Here is an 18,058-nt window from a genome sequence, read left to right on the forward strand (position 1 = left end):
CTTCGGAAATATGGAGCCACAATACATTACTGTTATGGCATAATACCAAAGAACATGTAGCAAGCACCAGCAAAAAGGTGCACTGAGAAGAGTGCTGAACTTCTGACTTTGTTCTTGTGTTTAAACCTGCTTTATATAGACTAGTATATGTTTTCCTGTATTTATGCTTATTCAATTATATTTGCTGTTATGGATATGATTCAAAAGAATTGTGCCTTCTTTATCTCAAAAGCACAAAACCTGCACATTGGACACTTTCTTAAATATCTTATCTAGGTGTGATTGTTTGCATTAAGCAATATTTTTATTTCATTTTGCATGATTTCCTTTATATCATATAATGATCAAGACCATCATCTGTTGTTTATGTAACCACAATAATCATATTAGTGATATTTCAGACATCAAATGTATGAAGTGCCATAGTTAAATCTGTTCATAAAATACGGGATAATAAAATATTCAATAAAACGTGTGGTGTTATAATCCTCAACCATTCACATTCCTCTCAATTTCAACATTTGCTGCAATTAAGACAATGCTGAAAACTATAACACACTATTTTTTCAATGCTCCAAAATGAAGTTAAATTACATAAAGACATAATATGTACTTATCAAGCCTGCTATCAAACTGTGTTAAATCGACTTACACATGAAGATTTCATAAGGTTTAGGCACTGACATGTCTCCATTATGTGAATTTCGGACTATAAACACTAGTTGATATTGCAGGAGCTGGCCTCTTCTCTTTTGACCCTTGCCCTCAGTCTGCGGAGCTCTGCGTTCTCACCATCCACAAGGAGCCCACTTTCGATCAGTGTCCAGGCTTTACTGAGCTGCTGCTCCCCGTAGAGTTGAAGCGCCCCCCGCAGGAAGCACTCAGCCAGACGAAGCCTCCCCAGTCCAGCCTCCACACACTGAAGAGCCTGTTTCCTGTGAAGCTCCAAGGCCTGACAGAAGTCCTCCAGAGCTGCTGCCTCTCTGGAGCAGAGCACCATGCTGCGGCCCCGCCGACACAGATCCTCTGCCCTGACCCGGGGGTCATCTGAGCATCTGGCCTGGGACCCACTGTGTTTCTTGATAACTCGGTCCAGGTCGGATACGGCCCGCTCGTGTAGGCCCAGCTGAGCGAGGCAGGCGGCCCGCTGCCGGAGATACTGGAGTCTGTGATCTCCTGCTGCCTGTACGGCCACAGAGAGGAGAGAGAGGGCCCGGTCCCAACGGCCACCTGAAGACACACTGCTCGCCTCCTGAGCTGCTGCCTGTTACAATATACATACAGAACAATACCTTTATACACTTTATTTATACATAAATACTGCTAATTTACGATACCTTATCGAGATTCAGGAAATATGCTGTTGCCCTGTCTTATAAGCATTGTATTGATGTTCTCCATCATTGTAAACTACTTTGAAATATTTATCGTGATACCTTCAGAGAGAGAAACCTACATTGATGGAAGTGACATGGCAGTTTTGCACGGTTTTGTATAGTTTTAGCATTTTAAAATATATTTTAGCCAGCCCTGTGTCCAACCATAATAAGGGAAGTAAATAAGAATGATAGCGTGTGAAAAAAATCCGACAGATGAGATTAAATCTGGAAATGAGAAATTATCTTGAGAAAAGATTCGAGGAGCTTCACAGAATTAAAAAGAGACAGAAAAACAAAACCATGAAGACAGTTCAGTTGCTACATCTAAGACTCTTGAACACCAAACAACAAGCGATTTATATTTGAACATATCATAGATCTTTTTTCTATTTTATAAATATATATTTTTTCTCTAGCAACTATCTTTCCATATAGCCATCACACAAAAGTTCTGGCATGCAGCAAGCTGAATTCAGGATTCCTGCACGTACAGTAGGCTTACCTGTGCCATGCGTTTCCGCTGACTGAATGGGATCAGGGCCAGCAGGGGGGGAAGACTGGATGCGTGTTTCTCAGTCAGTTTGCTGAGCCGGCGAGCTGCGCTGTGGTAGTTCTGCTGCCAGGCCTCCACCACGCCCACCCGGGCCTGGGCCACTGCATCTCTTGGCTCCTGTCCAAACACCTGGCACAGATGAGCGGCTGCTGCCTTCACTTCACCTGAGCAGATGGACCAGAACAGCAGGAGGAAGGATTAGAGTCAACAAGGAGCCCAAGGTTCAATGGTCCACACAGGACAGCCTGAAAAATCTCCTATCCAAACTACATTCAGTGACATCAAAGATCCCCCTGGGAGTGTTAGGGCAGAGTTTGACAAAGTTCCCGGCTCACCTTTGGCTAGGAGTATGTCCACATAGAGGAGATGCCACCTGGGCTCTCTGCAGTCCGTCCTCATCAGAGCTCCGACAATTATAAAAGCCTCTTTGAGCTGCTCTTCATGGCAGGGGACAGTGTTAGTGAGCAGGAGATCTGACAGATTGCTCCGACAGAATTGATGCAGCCAATCACAGACGAGCTTCCGTGCCTTGTCATTAAGAGACAGGATGTCTTTGATACCCATGTCAGGGTTTATCTGAAGGGCTGCCAAGATATCATGAGTGCATTCCTGAGAGGGAGAGGCAGTATTAATGTTACAGTTTATGAATGACTTATCAGCCAAAATGTAAAAATGTTTGTAAAAATATAAAACGCCATTTCATCCCCTGAAATACTGCCGTTCTTTTGTGTCCAAATTATCCTTTTATTAGTTCTGTTATATTGACTATTGTATGCGGTAAGTATATTGTGGCAATTTTTTCCTATGGGCATGTTATGGCAGTATTATAGAAGATACTATTATGAGCTTCCTGAAATTCTAGTTTACCTTTCACTGCCATGCAGCTAATTATGTGTAAGCTCAAAAATCTAGAGGCCATGGGGAAATGTTTTATTATTTGAAGTACTGTATTAAAGAACGTTTTGACTTAAGAATACCTTTTGTTGGTTCAGCATGAGATAGGTGAAGCCTCTCCCACAGAGGGCCTGAGGATGTTTAGGGTGCTCTTTCAGAATAGCACTGAAATCAAAGATGGCCGTCTTTCGCTGGCCCAGCAGTGCGTAACACCTCGCTCTCTCCAGTAAAGATTCTGCTGCTTCACCACCTGGAAACATACAATTATATGGTTGGTCTTACCATATTCACACTGTAATCATTTTACATGTTATCGACTGATCCATATTTAAAGACGCACTAACAATAAATGAAGAAACACTGATCAAAAACACTCTTCATTAACTGCAGCCAAAAACAGAAAAAAATTTCAGTTTTGAGCCAGGCTTTCTCTTTATCTCTAAATGAAAGTTTAACCGACTTTTAATTATGTCAACAATCAGAAACAGAACAGTAGCAACTACATCAATATCTCATCAATCACATTCTAATCACCAGAGGCCATGATAGCGATGGAGAGGTATGCCACAGCCTCCCTCATGGCACTCTCCTCTTTAGTGCCCTCCAGGATGCGTTTGGCAACAGAGTGGCAGTGCGCCTGCAGCAGAGCCCGGTCCTTCTGTTGTGCCACAGCCAACAAGGGGCGCAAGCAGCTGGTATCACCACACTGAATGAGCTTTTTCAGCAGCTGCAGAGAAAAAGGACAGTAAAGGAATCTGTATCTCTTTCAATGAAACATTTGTAAAATAAGGAGCCCAAATGAATGCCTCTGGACCTCACTTGTTGACCCACATACCTGATTGGTGTCATAAAGAAAGCCTCTGTGCAGCTGCAGCAGGGCGAGACGAGCCAGGATAGGTGCCCGAGGGTTGGTGGGCCTGATGGAGAGTAGTAGCCGGTAGGCCTCCTCCACCCGGCCAAGCTGGTACAAGGCATCTGCTGCCAGAATCTGAGACCCATCAGCACCGGGCTGCAGCTCCACCAGCAGCACAGCCAGGGATTGGACACCAGCAGGAGTCCTGAAGCACAGAGCAGGCAAACGTGCAACACTAAGAACATGCATGTTGGTGAGAAAACTCAAATGAGGATTTCAATTAGAAAATTAATCATAAAATGAATGAGACTAATAAACATTTCCCCCCAAAAAGGCATATTCAGTACACTGTATGACAAACATTATACCCTGATCTGTGGTTGTCTTTCTTTGATTGTGGCTTATCCCCCTGCTGGGGCTGCTGGGAGTCTTCACTGGTCCTGGCTTTGTGCTCTGCTGCCCCCTCCAGCATGACCCGTCCCTGCTCCAGTAAAACAGTGAACAGCAGCCCCCGGTAGTTCCATGGCACCAAGCAGCGGACAGTCAGCGCTGTTTCCTGAGGGTGCAGCCCGCTGGCTGTCACATAGTCTAGAGCTGTGAGGTAGTTTGATCCCCCCATCATGCGCAGCAGCCCTCTGCCACAGAGGGCCCGCACACAGCTGGACGGGTGGGGGGCATCGTGTTCAATCACAGCCTGGAAGTCTTCTAACGCCCCCTTGTGGTCGTCTGAGAGAAGTCGTGTATATCCACGGAGAACCTGCACTGTGTTTTGATAGCTCTGCTGACCTTTGGCCGCCGCTAGCTGGCTGCAGATGGAGAGGGCCTCTTTGTGTTCCCCTCTGAGGAGAAGACAGTCGGCCAGCCGTACCCGCAGCTCCCTCCCTCCCCCGTCAGCCTCTAAGTGGCACAGGGTCCGTAACCGAGTGATGACAGGGTCCAGTAGTTCAACTCCTTCAGTGGACCGCAGGTCTGGGCGGAGGAGGACCCTCTCTCTGTACCCAGACAGGCCTCCCTCTGCCTGCTGACGGAGATGGTTACGAGCAGCCAACCCTGTGCCATTATCTGTGAATAGCTTTTGAAAATAAATCCGGGCATTGGCAGGGTGGGTCTCAAACGCCTCCCCCAGATCCCTGCAAGCCTCCGCAGTCCGTCCACCAGCTGACAAGCAGGCAGCTGCTCGACTGGTTAGGAGCCCAGCTCTTCTCTCAGGAGTGACCTGGAATGACCTTTCTGACAAGTTCTGACCATCATGATGCAAGAGAGCTGAGTAGACCTCTGCACTTTCAACAAACCTGCCACTCAAACACAAATATGCTGCTTGAAGCTCCTGCACTTCTCTGTTATCAGGTGAGATAGCCAATAACAACTCTAAAATTGTAGAAGTCTCCACATCTAGCTTCTCCTTGTCCTTTGTTGTAATTGCACATTCACTGTCAAATGTTAAAGAGGGATGTATGTGCAGTACTTGGTCTACAAAGGCCTTCACTATTTTGGGTACATGCTGAGCTTGTCTGCTTTTGACCATTGTGACAGTTTCAGATGTGTTACTCTTGTAAGCTTTGAGATAAAGCTTCAATCCCTTAACACTGTGAGGTTCCGAGAACAAGCAGGCCAGGGCACCAGTTAACATCAACACCATGCGAGAGGCATCTTTTGGGTAAGGGTCTCGCATCCCTTCAAGCAGAGCACTGCAGCGAGCAAACATCTCCTCACAGCCATGCCCCCCACTCTGAAGGAGAGACTCCATCTTGAAAATGGTTGCAGACAGATTGTTGGGGCAGAGTGTGGATAGAAACACAGCTGCAAGACCTTTATTAAGAGCCTCAGCGGGGAGGTTCTCCCCATGACTGTCGAGCCAACTTTCCAGAGTAGAGATCACCCCATCCAGGCCGGACTCTAGTTTCCGCATGTGGGACACGGTGGAGGCGGCGTGGGTCCTGAAGGCGGACATGTAGAAGGAGGTGGCCCTCCACAGATCTCCAGCCCCCAGGAGCCTGTCTCCATCCCCACAGAGCTTTGAGACACTGACCCCAGGTCGGACCACAGCTGTCATGGTCAGGCAGCAGAGCCCCTCAATCCGTTGTTGCAGCTGATCACAGTGATGACAACATTGATGTCACCTGAAAAATAAATATTCAAGTTATTTTTCCCTTTCAAGTTAGTATGTTTAATAGCAGAGTTATCATTAACAATAGATGTGTCATATTCAAGAATTATGACAGTGTGAACAATACCAGGACCCTGAAACTAAAGCATTCAAAGGAAACTCAGCCATCATTCATTCTTATAATTATCTGGTTCACGCTGCAGTATAATACTGATGAAACTTCCTCTTAAGCAACAATATTATGGTCTTAAGACTCACTTAATTACTTAGTGTCAAGCATGTTAGAAAGTCTTAACCAATTTAAAAATAGGTGAACATTATTCATACTGGAATTGTGTTGAAAATATATTATATTTATATATATATATAGGCCTATATTATATATACATATATATATATATATTACCCTATTACAATAACGTAAGCGATGTACAAAATATGACTGTGGTAAATTCAAGGACATACACTACCCTAAAGACAACAAAAACGAGTGCACTACTATTAGATTGACAAACAAGTTAGAAAAAGGTCAGAATTCATTAAATGATTCCTAGTTTCAACCTTTATATATACAGTCTATGGTTTCAACAGATGATGTGCATAATGAAAACGTAGCACCCTTGTGAGGGGCGGAATACTTTTTCTCTTTCTCTGGCCCACCTGCTTGCTGCTTTGCATTTTGTTGTAAACAGTAGCCTATATCAAAACAACTTAACAAACTTAATTGGTCATTGTTAAACGACTTACCAATACGGTCGTTGTCAGTTCATTTTCTGTGGTTGAAAATAGGTCCGGGCCCTATTTTTTGTAACTCAATAGCTCTTGACTCAGAGTTACCACGGCAACACGGTGTCCGCTCAAACAACAAAAGTGCAGCGAAGTTTTTTGGGGTTAAGAAAAAATTCTTTAGCAGGTGGAAAGACACATAAAAAGCAATAATATACAAACCAAGCAACTGAAATGTGCTTCTTATCGTGGTAAACTCCTCATGTCTCTGTCCTCTGTTGATGGGACGTTCCTCCACGCGTCCGGTTGCCAATGGAAACTCCTAACGCCTGTGCTCATTGGAAGAGACGCAGCTCGTAGATTCACTGCTTAAAGGCAGCGAAAAAATCTGCTCCTTTTCGTAAACAGAAAACGTAGACAGAAAAAGACAGTGAATGCTTATAGGAGTGCTGAACGCTGAAAGCATGAAAAAAAAGTCAAATCTCAGGCAGTTTCACAAAGAAAAAGCTCTAGGGTAAAGTTGTCTTATTATCTACATAAATAGCCCGTCCATATGAATGTGAAGCTATTTGTTTCATGTATAGTGTAAAATGGCCAATATTAAGAATTGACAAGCCATACATATAATTTACATTTATATCTCCTATGAAATATAAACCCATCAGTATTTTAAAAATTTAAAAATCGTATCACTTGCAACATATTAATGTGTATGAAGAACTAAATATTAATCTTACCCTTCTGTCAGAATTTTAAATGCGTTATTTGAATGTAAAAGCATAATGCCAATATTAAAATCTGTCTCTGTATCTCTACTTTATACCAAGAACAATGTGGACAGCTGTTCCTGCTGCTGAAGCGGAATTTGCAATTCATGAGATTGGTCTAATCCACCTCAAGAATAAAAGCTCCTCAACACCCTGCTACGTTTTCTTTGTATTGGGTCCTTTTCTCAAAACTGCGCACCAGCTGCCACTGTTCAAACACCACAATACCAATACTGCTACCTAGTGGCCACGACTTTTATTCATCACATCCTTCTTTTATGATAACGGTCTGGCTATTACTATACCACGGTACCACACATTTGTACCAGATGACTCCAGTGAGGACCCAATTACTAACCCTGACAGTCTCAGTATAATAATCCACTCATTAAGCGTTGTATTTATTGTACCAAATTAAAACACAATCATTTAAAAATGTGTAAACAATGCATATTTCAAAGATAAAAGCCAAAAACTACAGACCTAGATTCATATAAAAACATTATTACATGGATTTACTGGAAAGTGCATTACTGCCTGCAGTAACTGGAATGACACACATAAACTCTCAAAGTGAGATACCTTCAACCACACAACAGGAAACCATCGTTTAGATGGAATATGTGTGGTGAGGAAAAACCCAGTCTTCAGCGCCCTGACCCGTTTTATTTGCAGGAAACTGAAAAACTGACGTGAGCAGCGTTGTACCAATACACTTTCATTCTCAAATGAGATAAAAGGGATGTCTGGTGTGCTGCTTCAACATCAAAGATTGTTCACACAGTTTAAATACTCAAACTGAACAAGAGCCTAACCAAACAGTTGGCCTTTAAGAGCAGGGTCACGAGAAGCTGGAGATTAAGCTGTATAGAAAAAGAAGGGGATTCCCCTTTATTCATGTTGTTTTTCTTAAATCTCCACCTATATTACTAGAGTTCTGCCCTAAGTTGTTACAGGCCATGACACGGCTTTCTAAAATAGTTTAGTTGTTGTGACATGTATTTGAGGAAGCCGTTTCTTCAGATTACTTTGCACTGCAACCCACCTGGAACTGATATGTACAATATCAGCTGTCAACCAAATAAAGACTCAAAAAGGCACACATTTTACGCTTATCTGGAGGGCATTTGATGATGTTCAACCATTAAACATGTAGAAAACAAAACATCTGCATTACTCATTATGAGTCACTTTTGACGTCACTTCAGTTTCCTGGGGATGAACTATTGCTCCAGTTGGTGTCCTTTTTAGGAAGCACAGTTTCCTCTTATGGTTCTTGTGTTCCCAGGTGCTGAAGCCTCACGTGTCCTGCAGTGCCCCATTAAAACCATGGTCTTTGTAACTTCTGCAGACTGGGAAACATGGCTCCAGTTAAGGTTTCCACTGCAGCTTGTCCAGGTGTTCCTGCAGTAGCTGGGCACAGCCAGATAAATCCATGTAGTGCAGGGCCGAGAAGACATCATTCAGGCAGCCAGAGGAGCGCTGACTCCACAGCCTCAGCATCTGGTACTGCTTCTCCATGGAGCCCATACCCAGACCAGCCTCCAGCTCCACCCGCTCAATCTGCTGATCCGCCACCGAGAGCAGACGCAAGAACTCTTTCCACCTACGCAGGGGCACCTCCTTGATGATGGCATAGAGGACGATGGCTGGCCAGTGCTCAGTTTGCTCAATTTGTTTGATAACTAGAAAGAGGATCAGAGATAATCAGAGCAGATCAAAACTCTGCTGTGGAAAAGGTCACTTGCAAGAGTGTGCTGCAAACCAAGACTCAAGCTAAGCTGAAGGTCATCAAGATATAAAAAACGGTGCGGAGGCAGAAACAAGAGATCGTCATTGCACTCACTACATTCAATATGAAAAGGTTTTATTTCTGCATTATTAGAGTGAAGCATTGATCAACTGCTTTAAAGTGTTTTAAAGAGTGAGCAATTAAAAGGGAGGGTGCCATTTATGTTCACCTCCCACAGATAACAAAGTGTCTGTGTGTTTAACATTTACACTGCCATAAAAAGAAGCATTGGAAAATATGTGCTTTAATTAACATTTTACCCTCACTACGACTTATACACGTGCGGCTGTTGACCATTTCAAAGGGTTTAAAAGATGATGTACACGGATGCAAATCATTCATAGTTAGAGACATGCACTCACTATCTGATTTGCCATTTCCCCTAAGGTCGAACTGTTGACCCATGAGAAGAAGTGAGGGTGTCCTGTTTCCCAGTTACCGCCTCCACAATGCGGGCCACACGTTTGATCAATGATACATCGTGTGCTAAACATGCAGAGATGAAAGGACTGCTGCTTTGAGACTGAGAACACTGCAGTTGAAGATAGCACACAACATCGGTTATCAGATTTAGGGAAAGTGTCAAAATGACAAGTTGTGCGTAAAAGAAACGAAACCTCCTTAATGTTTTCCTCTTTCTGCAAAGTAGGTGTGAGGTGACACTTGAACCCATGTTAAATAGTTGTCTTTGCAAATACTCTTACAAAGCATGTACACCTAGCAAGAGATCGATATGGATGCAGAGAAAGTTTACACATTGTGAGAATTTACCACTTGGTGACAAGAGTTGTTGTTTTTACAATACATTGCACCAGTATGAAAAAAAACAATTTCAAAGAGCCAAATGAGACGGACGTCTTCACATGTTGTTGTTTTGTTTGAACCAAAGGTTTGAATAGCAATAGTTTAGTTTACAATGTTATATAACAGAGGAATGCAAGACATGTTTTTATTTGAGAAGTTGGAATTAGTGAATATTGGAATCATTGGAACATTAAATTACTGAAACGCTTCGCTCATTAGCAAAATAGTTGCTTATATTAGCTTGACATTGTTTAGAGACAACATTTTGACTTTCAGTAATGACATACATGTAGCTTTGCGTAAAAGATGATCTTAGATCAAAGATCAAATTAATCTATCAATCACACACAATTTATCTTTTCTTCTAGCGTAGTTCCAACTCAAAAAAGCAATTTTATAAACACTCACAAAAAGTCTTGATTTTACTCTTTTTCAGGCAAATTTTACAAATGTTTCTTTACAAATGTTGAGAAAGTAGTTTCATACTCTCATGAAGAAAAATGCCGCTTTGATAATATGTGTCTATTCTATTTCTCATCACAGTGCTGAAACGGATCACAACAACCCATAACTGTGTTTGCTTCCTGTGACTATATAAACAATATTGTTAGTAGCAGTAGCAGCAGTTGTAAGATCATGAGATGACCTCTGACCTTCTTGTATAAAGGGTGAAGGGAGACTCAAGTAGAGCAGATCAATGCACTGCCAACATCTTACAGTACTTTTAATTTATTACTTTACTAAACTAAATGTTGATTGTAAAAAATAGCTGCAGCCCATTAAGTCTGTAAAAACATGCAGTATTATAATTCAAGTGTATTTTATACTCAAAGGTAAGGCAAGGCAAAGCAGATTAAGTTTATTTGAATAAGACGTTTAAAACACAAGGTAATGGTAAAGGCTCTTTTTTCTAAGTCCTACTAAAACGTTAGACCTCTAATTCTTGATATACTCTTTTGGGCATAGAAGGCTGGTTTGTCTTAATGTAGATGTTAAAATGTAGGCCTGAGAAAATGATTACCCTACAATTTTGGTCATGGTTTGTGGTCATTTACGGTGGCGACTAAAGGCGATAACAGACTTGTATTGTTCTACTTTGGATCCAAAGACAATTATTTATTATATTTATGTTTAACAAACATTTTGGCACATACAAGTACTGATTTGTTTAATGCTTAAAACAAATCTTTGAATACATCTTTGTGTCCTCTTCACAATAATGGTAAGAGGCTTGGGGAACTCCTCGTCATTTTAATATGCTCAGATGTGATGTTTCGGATTGACAAACGTCTGTGGATGTAATTTAAGAGCTTAGCAAGAGCAGTCTTTAACATGTTTGTGCTACAGTGTACCGTCAAAATCCAGATTATTAATTATTGAATAATTGATTGGGGCCGAGAAGGTCGTTTCAAAGATGTTACTTAACAGAAGAGGTCTCATCTGGGCCTGTAATTGTAATTTATTTTGAGGGGTAGCTTAAGGGCCTGTTGGGAAAAGCCTGAGAGTAGAGAAATGCTTATTTTTGGAAGATGTATTGCCAATGCCATGCGTTAAAAAACATTTATTTTTAAAAGCTTGTAGGTAGATTATCAATGCAACATGAGGGGGGTTTCAGAAACACCCCCTGAACCAGTAGACAAACAATGATCTCAACCAACACAGTAAATTGACACCACGAGACCACAACATTCTTCACAGGCTGTGATGCTGAATCTTACCTTTGTGTTCACCCTCTGGTAGGAGAGGCCTGATGTGGGCAGGATGTTCTGGTGTGGCTGCACTCTGACTGAGAGTCATCATGGGAGTTTCCTCAGATATGTGTAATGTCTTCAAAGTACAAAGAAGAACAAATAAATTCAAATCACTCCAATTCAATTCAGTCAAACCTCCTCTTTTTAATGTGAATGTGATTCTAAAAATGTTCACAGCTGATAGCTTAAGTTAAATTTGACAATAAATTGTGGTCAACATGTCCACCAATAGTGCCATTCTAGATCTCAATATGAACACAAAATGTATGAAACGAGCACAAACCAGTGTGTGTGGGCTGCTATCTTGATGACTGCCTTGTTCTGTTAGGAGGAAAGCAGATATTATCAGTAAGCTTCCTGCTTGTTAAGAAAGCACATTTGAAACTCGGTTATATTTTTGTGAAAAACACTTTCTGTTTAACACTTGATATACTTTCTGTGGCAATAAATGTCTTCTGAAGTTGCATTATATACACATCATTCTATTAAGTAAGGATTTCTAAATGAGGTATCTTTATTTGTGTGACAACATCTGCTGCACATCTACAAATTACACATGTTTTAATACATTTTAACTTTTTGTTCACTGTGTGTAAATCTTCTCAGTAGATAATTATCAAACGCCCCAAAAAACGGTATATATCTGTTCACAATACCACAAGTAAAAGCCCTCCATTCAAAAAGTAATTAAAAGGACAGTGGTATAAACAGAAAAATATACTATTTTATACTCAGAAAGGCACATGGATGTGTTAAATTATTATATTGGATGTTCATTACAGGTGAATTGAATTGTAAGAAGCATTTTATGTGTCAATTATTTAAAAAATATTTCATTAGTTTAATATAAAACACTTAAATATTCAGTTTTGGGAAAAGTTATTCTGAAAAACATTACAATATTTTGATTAATGACCAATTAAAAAATATAATAGAATAAAACAGTGAAGTATGCCTCTGAAGCATAGTGAAGTAGAGGTAGAAGTTGCTGGACTTTTTTACTGTACAAAATTAAACACGCTAATAAATAATCCACCAGTAGTTACCGTTCAATATGGCATCTTCGACAGGGGGCACCAGGTCATTTTTCGCTCTCCAGCAGAGACATTTGAATGGATTCTTAATGAAAAGCACGAACCACAGTAAGCCCAGAAACGGCACCAAAACCCCAGTGAGCAAAAGCCACTGAAATTCCTTCACTGGTGAAGACACAGAGAAACACTGTTATTTCGGACATTCTGTAGTTCTTTCTAATCAACAGGACCGCTTAAACAAAGAGGAATCAATCAGACTCTGTTTTACTTACTAAAATATCCAAAGCTAATAAAGTATGTTAGGGCATATGAGTATGCAACTACAAACAATAGACCAGAGTTATTTTGTCATTTCACATGTTAAAGTACCACAGATATTTAGCACTAACAGGGATTCGGTGGAACTCGGTTCACACCAGGATTTGGAGCGTCATTTGAAAGTGAAGTTGTAGATGCTGTTGTGGCTGCAGTTGTAGTTGAAGATTGATTTGCAATTATAGGAAATTGTTTACATATCCTCTTGCATTTTGGGAGATGCAAACACTTCTCGCTGAAAAAAAAGAAGAGACTAAATGAAGACAACAGTGGAATCTGACAACTTGTCTTATCCATACATAAAGGGATGAGTTTTATGACATCACAAAATCACCTCTTTAGGGCAGGTGTGTCAAACTCAAGGCCCGTGGGCCAAATCCGGCCCGTGACCTCATTTTATCTTGCAAAGAATATAATATACAATACAATTGCCGTAATTGTTGAATATTTGCTTTCAATTATGTGCCCTAGACTTCTGCTTTCAGATGTTTTATTTATGGAGTTATTACCAGAACTGATCAAAATCCAAGGCAGAGCCAATAGTGTAATATAATACATTATTTTATATGTATTATATATTTATATATGTATATTTATATAGTCTTAAAGTTACAACCGGCCCTTTGAGTGCAACCATAATGCTGATGGCCATAATAGCTTTTTGCATAGTTTATAATGAAAAAAAGTCTTCAAATGTTTTTGAACACATAATTTCAAATAACATAAACGAGGTAAAGCTAATTATAACAGTTGAGAAGCTGTCAGAAAAAGTTGACATTGTTGCTTGATGAAACAATAGATTATCAAAATTGTTAGAGATTCATCTTCCGTCAGTCTAATTGAATTTTTTTGATTGGCTATTTGTCACATTTTTTGTTTGCGACCAAACAGACGTTTTTGTCAGGCTAGGTGACAGAAACCTTATGGAGGATGAGACACTAACAAACTCTGGTTGCAATCTTCAAAATGAATCGTCAACAGAAATTGAAAGTATTATAGGATGATAATAAAAAAAATACGAAAATTAACTCTAAATGTATAAATATGATAGAATGTTTAATACATAGCAACTAAGAAAAGTTAAAAAATAAAGAGATAGTGATGATGATAACATATCTGAGAAACAATGTATTGAATGGCAGAAAATGTCAATGTGCGTAAAGGAGCCATCACTACAGTACACTGATTTTTTGTTCTGATTTCTGCCCTCACTTGATATTGCAGTTCTATCTGCGCTCTCAAAAATGTCACAAAAGATCAAATCTAAACATGTCTTTTCCCACAACTGTCACATTGCAAGATATCCCACCTTTGGCAGGACTTGCACTCCCTGTGGTTGTTGGGTCCTGAAAAACACAAGATTGTGAGAGTCAAACATACTATACATTTTCCTAGGAGAGTGTTGGTTTTATATTGAATACGCCAGGATATGGATCAAAAGAGCAGATGTGAATGCTAGTTTGGGGCTTCAATTCCCTTCGGTTTCACTTACCTTTGCATTGTTTACAACTGCAATCCTTGCACAGCCTATCACTAGTAAAGTTGCATGGATTAGCTTCAAACTGATGATCTGGGTAAAAAACAAAAACCAGTCTGTCTCAATCCACAGCATTAACACATTCATGACACAATGGATTCAGGGTTTTTCAAAGGACAATATAAACCAGAAAACAAGATTTGGGGATTATTTAGATTATTGTTTTTAACATTCAGTTTATTTCTTCGATCTAATTCAACTTTTGGAATAAAGAATAACTTTAAAGACAAGATGTTATTTAACCTGGAATTTAAATAAATTTCGTTTTTTTATTCAACCCATATTTAACAAGGTGAGACCTGTTGACATCAACCATAGTTTTCTATGACATCAACCATAGAAAACTCAGAAGAAATGCAATAACAAGTTGACATGTTCAAATAGATATGCAAAATGATAAGTACCTATCGATTTGTACTTATAAGAGATTTAAAATCAAGCAAAGGGAACAATATAATCAGTTTCGAGGTGTTTTTCAGGCTATCCTACGTAAGAGAAGAAAAGCATATTTCTTTCCAGGTTCAGTCTGTGTGGTTGGAACAGACAATAAGACAAACTCTTATGATCTAATACTATGACTACTAAAATAGAAATGTCACTCAGCGTATGAATTCACAAAGTCTCTAATCTTAGATATAGCCTCAACCAGCTATGTTGAATACCTTTCCTCTACTACTCAACAACAATAGATATGATATGCTAATGTTATCATATTTTCCAGTTTCAAAGTCATTTTCATCAGAATGATGTAGCAGAAATTATAATTAATCTCATAGTTAGAAGGAAAAATGTGGACTGCAACAAAAAGCATTCATTTAAATAACCAGAAAATGTCAATCAAATTCATTATCTTCGTCAAAAGCTGACACAAATATATATATCCCACAGGTGGACAGCATGTGTTTCTATGGGTCTATAATTGGGTTTGAATAAGGTACTTACATCCACAACTCTCACAACGCTTACATTCGCCTACGGAGTTTTCTATTGCTGTGTATGTGCCATCAACACACTTTTCACATCTGTACCCTTCAGCTTTCCCTTCGCATGGACCAACTTTATGATATCCTGGGAAACAAAAGGGAAAAAAGAAAGGGGAAGAGATCATATGCGATTATTCCTCTATAACTGTAAAAGACAAGGCCAAGGTCCTACAGCTCGCTTTTCACAACTTACCGGCTGGGCATAGTTTAAAACATGAATCTGAATTTTGGGTTTTAACCTCAGTGTAACTCTGTCCGATGAATAGGAAGATGAGTATCAGTGGGAACACCTACAAAAAAAAAAGGTTTACAGGTCTGCGTGGAAAGAAGATTCTCACAAAGGTAACTGACTTTCACGCTACTACAAACTGCCATATATAATTACAGCTGTAGTAGAAACATGACACAATAAAACTCATCATGTTATTGCTCGGGCATCTTTTGTGTTATTCTCATGAACCTTTTTATACATCATTCAGGTCTTCTTGTGTATATTCAAATATTTAACAAATATATTTATATTTAAAAACACACTACCAAGGGATAGTAAACAGAACATTATCGCAGTCACTTTATCACTGCAACTATTTCATAGTGCAGCAGCTAAGCTTCCTACTGGTGTTCACAGACAACATCAAATCTTATTATTTAAATGCAAATGCAAAAGATTCAGTGGATTCAGTCGCATAAAGTAGTTATTGTTATTTGATGACAGTCAGCGGAATATCTACACAGCCATATCGTTCAGAAAACCATCCACATATGAGCCTTCCCATCAACAGTACAGCCATGGTGTTTTGAATCAAAGGGTAAGAAGCAACATGTGAAGTCTGAACGCTAACTTAACACTTAAACCACACAAGAGAATACTGTATATTTCTCTCAGAGCGACATCACCTACAGTCACCTATGCTCTACCATGATTCAGTCACTGCAGTATATACAAATGACAACACATATAACAATTTCCCTCACTTTAACCAACCTTCAATAAGCAGAATAGACATAATGTGTGAGGTTGGTCATTTTTATGGTACTTGCATTACTGTAACTGTATAAATGATGATCTATAATCCACATATAGCAGCTAAATTATCAGGAAAATGATAAAAAATAAAACTTATGATTTGGATTACTTACCAAAACAAAGTTCATGTTGGTAGAGCAGAACATCAGGAAGTTAAGCAACCAACTTTAGAGCAATGTTACTTTCAGTCATTTAAAAAAAAAAATGGTCATCACCATGTGAGGACACTGCTAAATTCTGCAGAAGGATGAGGCTTTCTCACTTCAAGCCATCTTTAGATTGACTCGTAAATTGAGTCAGATAAAGTTCTAAAGGAAGCCTGTGTATGTACAGTATGTGTGTGGATGTGTGTGTGTGCATGTGGGTCAGAGATGTCAGTTCTCTGGTGTTTTCAGAGAAGTGTTGCGAGAAACAGGAAACAATATGAGATCATGTTAACTCCCCACACACACTCAGACTGACACAACTATCAGTGGCAACGTCAATGGGCTCCTGATCGTTTCCTATGATTCACGGCACCTCTTATTATTTCAGGAACTGGTGACAAACATGATAATAATTTCTGTGTAAGATAAAGCGTAGGCACGGAGCATATATTGGGCACAGTAGTGAAGCTCGATTTTCCTTCTGTTCATAAACAAGAAAGAACATTTAAGTTCAACTTTAAATCAAATATAGACAGATTTCAGATCAATAAAGTGCTGTAAACTCAATCCCTGATCAGAGGAAATCAATTTAAAGTATATCAAATCAAACGTGAAAGTTCAATTGACTGTAAAGCCTTTAAACTAGGGCTGTCAGTCGATTAAAATATTTAATCGCGATTAATCGCATGATTGTCCATAGTTAATCACGATTAATCGCACATTTTTTATCTGTTCTAAATGTACCTTAGAGGAATATTTTTCAAGTTTTTAATACTCTTATCAACATATGAGTGGACAAATATGCGTTATGCTAATGTTTATTATCATTTGAACAATGACAAATATTCTCATGAATATTAAACACAACAACCTGGAACCTCTCTCATTCAATACAAATGGTGTGTGTGTGTGTGTGTGTGTGTGTGTGTGTGTGTGTGTGTGTGTGTGTGTGTGTGTGTGTGTGTGTGTGTGTGTGTGTGTGTGTGTGTGTGTGTGTGTGTGTGTGTGTGTGTGTGTGTGTGTGTGTGTGTGTGTGTGTGTGTGTGTGTGTGTGTGTGTGTATTCAAGTACATTTTGATTATTAGTCATGATGTTTTGGCCATTTTCTCTTAAAACCTAAAGAATATTAAATCATACCATCTGAGTAAACAGCCCGGTGTGTGTGTGTGTGTGTGTGTGTGTGTGTGTGTGTGTGTGTGTGTGTGTGTGTGTGTGTGTGTGTGTGTGTGTGTGTGTGTGTGTGTGTGTGTGTGTGTGTGTGTGTGTGTGTGTGTGTGTGTGTGTGTGTGTGTGTGTGTGTGTGTGTGTGTGTGTGTGTGTGTGTGTGTGTGTGTGTGTGTGTGTGTGTGTGTGTGTGTGTGTGTGTGTGTGTGATCGTTGGAGCTATGTG

General features: G+C 39.8%; 2 protein-coding genes across 2 annotated transcripts; both read right to left on the reverse strand.

Moving 5' to 3' along the window:
- Positions 1 to 43: 43 nt before the first annotated feature.
- On the reverse strand, positions 44 to 6,873 carry ttc34 (tetratricopeptide repeat domain 34). The gene is made up of 8 exons (XM_034087501.2): positions 6,534 to 6,873; positions 4,048 to 5,799; positions 3,662 to 3,884; positions 3,361 to 3,553; positions 2,910 to 3,076; positions 2,268 to 2,541; positions 1,882 to 2,096; positions 44 to 1,264 (listed from the first exon to the last, which is right to left on the reverse strand). The coding sequence occupies exons 2-8, from the start codon at positions 5,730 to 5,732 to the stop codon at positions 719 to 721; spliced, it is 3,303 nt and encodes a 1,100-aa protein (XP_033943392.1). The 5' UTR covers positions 5,733 to 5,799; positions 6,534 to 6,873; the 3' UTR covers positions 44 to 718.
- Positions 6,874 to 7,483: 610 nt separating this feature from the next.
- LOC117449688 (tumor necrosis factor receptor superfamily member 1A) lies at positions 7,484 to 16,899 on the reverse strand. The gene is made up of 10 exons (XM_034087504.1): positions 16,636 to 16,899; positions 15,689 to 15,785; positions 15,455 to 15,580; positions 14,468 to 14,545; positions 14,285 to 14,321; positions 13,050 to 13,210; positions 12,673 to 12,825; positions 11,910 to 11,947; positions 11,594 to 11,702; positions 7,484 to 8,964 (listed from the first exon to the last, which is right to left on the reverse strand). The coding sequence occupies exons 1-10, from the start codon at positions 16,666 to 16,668 to the stop codon at positions 8,651 to 8,653; spliced, it is 1,146 nt and encodes a 381-aa protein (XP_033943395.1). The 5' UTR covers positions 16,669 to 16,899; the 3' UTR covers positions 7,484 to 8,650.
- Positions 16,900 to 18,058: the final 1,159 nt, after the last annotated feature.

The sequence above is a fragment of the Pseudochaenichthys georgianus genome, chromosome 7 (genome assembly GCF_902827115.2).
Source record: "Pseudochaenichthys georgianus chromosome 7, fPseGeo1.2, whole genome shotgun sequence".
Lineage (NCBI taxonomy): Eukaryota > Metazoa > Chordata > Actinopteri > Perciformes > Channichthyidae > Pseudochaenichthys > Pseudochaenichthys georgianus.

Excerpts from the sequence above, each read along its gene's own strand:
- ttc34 (XM_034087501.2), bottom strand. The coding sequence starts at position 5,732 with ATGACAGCTGTGGTCCGACCTGGGGTCAGTGTCTCAAAGCTCTGTGGG. Across the intron at positions 2,097-2,267 it reads GGACATACTCCTAGCCAAAG|GTGAAGTGAAGGCAGCAGCC; the intron begins GTGAGCCGGGAA and ends CCATCTGCTCAG. Across the intron at positions 1,265-1,881 it reads AGCGGAAACGCATGGCACAG|GCAGCAGCTCAGGAGGCGAG; the intron begins GTAAGCCTACTG and ends ATATTGTAACAG.
- LOC117449688 (XM_034087504.1), bottom strand. The coding sequence starts at position 16,668 with ATGTTCTGCTCTACCAACATGAACTTTGTTTTG. Across the intron at positions 13,211-14,284 it reads GAGTGCAAGTCCTGCCAAAG|CGAGAAGTGTTTGCATCTCC; the intron begins GTGGGATATCTT and ends CTTTTTTTTCAG. Across the intron at positions 11,948-12,672 it reads CGAAGATGCCATATTGAACG|AACAAGGCAGTCATCAAGAT; the intron begins GTAACTACTGGT and ends TCCTCCTAACAG.